This window comes from Austrofundulus limnaeus, unplaced genomic scaffold, assembly GCF_001266775.1.
Source record: "Austrofundulus limnaeus strain Quisiro unplaced genomic scaffold, Austrofundulus_limnaeus-1.0 Scaffold825, whole genome shotgun sequence".
Lineage (NCBI taxonomy): Eukaryota > Metazoa > Chordata > Actinopteri > Cyprinodontiformes > Rivulidae > Austrofundulus > Austrofundulus limnaeus.
Window position 1 is genome coordinate 62,989 of NW_013953227.1, and position 1,588 is coordinate 64,576.

Genomic DNA, 1,588 nt, shown 5'->3' on the forward strand with positions numbered 1-1,588 from the left:
GTGTTTGATTTGTTAAAGTTGTGTGTGTTTGATTTGTTAAAGTTGTGTGTGTGTTTGATTTGTTAAAGTTGTGTGTGTGTTTGATTTGTTAAAGTCGTGTGTGTTTGATTTGTTAAAGTTGTGTGTGTTTGATTTGTTAAAGTTGTGTATGTTTGATTTGTTAAAGTTGTGTGTTTGATTTGTTAAAGTTGGGGAACACACACTTTACTTCTCATTAAAATCAGCTGTGTGGTTTAATGAAAACAGGACACACGTAGAGATGTGAGGACAGGGAGCACCGGYAGCTTCAGGTATTAGAAAAACTCTTTATAAAACATGTTAGCAAATATTCAAGCCGTTCAAACCACAATCAGAAGCTATTCTGAAACTGTGTCTTCATATGTCTGTCAGCAAAATATCTTATAACCCACAGGACAGATTTACAGAAGAGCTTTGCATTCACCAAATTAAAAAAATTAGGACTCCTGATCTCATAATTATGAGATCCTGATCTCGTCTTGAATACAACTCTAAGTAACCATCGGACAGATTTAAAGAGTAACTAAGTACAAATACTTTGTTACTATACTTAAATGGAAATTTTGGTTAACTCGGCATGGTAGTAGCTGAGAGTCATCCCCAAAACTAGCATTAAAGTCAGCAGATGATAAAACAGAAATAATTTTAAAGATCCAGCAGTTTACCTACAATTAACAGCAAAATGAAACTATGTTTAAAAACATTTAACAATATAAGAATCTTGTTTATTCCTTTAAACGCTCTTTGTTTTCTGCTAAGCTTTACCTTTTCATCTTATATGAGCAGAACCAAATGAATGTGCTGATAATTAAAAAGACAAACTTTATATTTACTGATTTATATTTTTTGGCTCGTTTTTGGACGATAATCTTGATGAAGTCATTTCCTTCAGGTTGTTTTGTTGAAATCTGCTGATAAAAATCCTGCCGACTGAAAACTGTCTGGTGATCAGCCATGTTTTAAACCATTTTTTCACTGCTTGGCGGCCTTAATTCAGCTCCTGTTGATATTTCCTGTTTTTGTTTGTCCCTCTCAGAGTAAGGAGATTCTCATGCAGATTCAGGAAGACCTCATGAAGCTTCTGAATGAACTTTATACAGTAAGTAGAACCAACCTCTTAAGATTTTTAAAGCAGGAAAATTACATTTGTAAAACAAAATTTAGCAACCTGACGTCACTTGGAGACCATCTAAGAGTTTCCCCGAGTGTATTATAGAGCTGGTGGGCAGCCATGCTTTACTTACCCACATGCTAGGCTAAGTAGCCCAACAAAACCACACGCTCTCCGTCAAACAGAATGTAGTCCAGTACAAAGCCCTGTGGGACACCTAGGTTTAGAACTGATCCAACTTMTCTGTACAGTCAATGCGATATGTCACTGTATGCAGATGATACRGTTATTTTCACTCATGATAGAAAGTTAACAGTTACTTATATTAGAGCAGTGGTTCCCAAACTTTTTATCTTCTGACCCACAAAATATCCACGGCAAAAACTTGTGACCCCAAATATTACTGGTCTGAGTACACAAACTTCATTAATAACCCTGAAAACACAGGCTTTTTGACAA

At 35.5% G+C, this 1,588-nt stretch overlaps 1 protein-coding gene across 5 annotated transcripts in view; it reads left to right on the plus strand.

The window, feature by feature from the left end:
- LOC106532743 (SLIT-ROBO Rho GTPase-activating protein 1) overlaps nucleotides 1–1,588 on the plus strand; it is a 30,074-nt gene that overhangs the window by 13,682 nt on the left and 14,804 nt on the right. For all 5 annotated transcript variants that reach the window (XM_014028863.1, XM_014028862.1, XM_014028865.1 and 2 more), the window contains one exon: nucleotides 1,055–1,117. In XM_014028863.1, coding sequence (XP_013884317.1) covers nucleotides 1,055–1,117 — 63 coding nt within the window. The remainder of the gene's footprint in view (nucleotides 1–1,054; nucleotides 1,118–1,588) is intronic.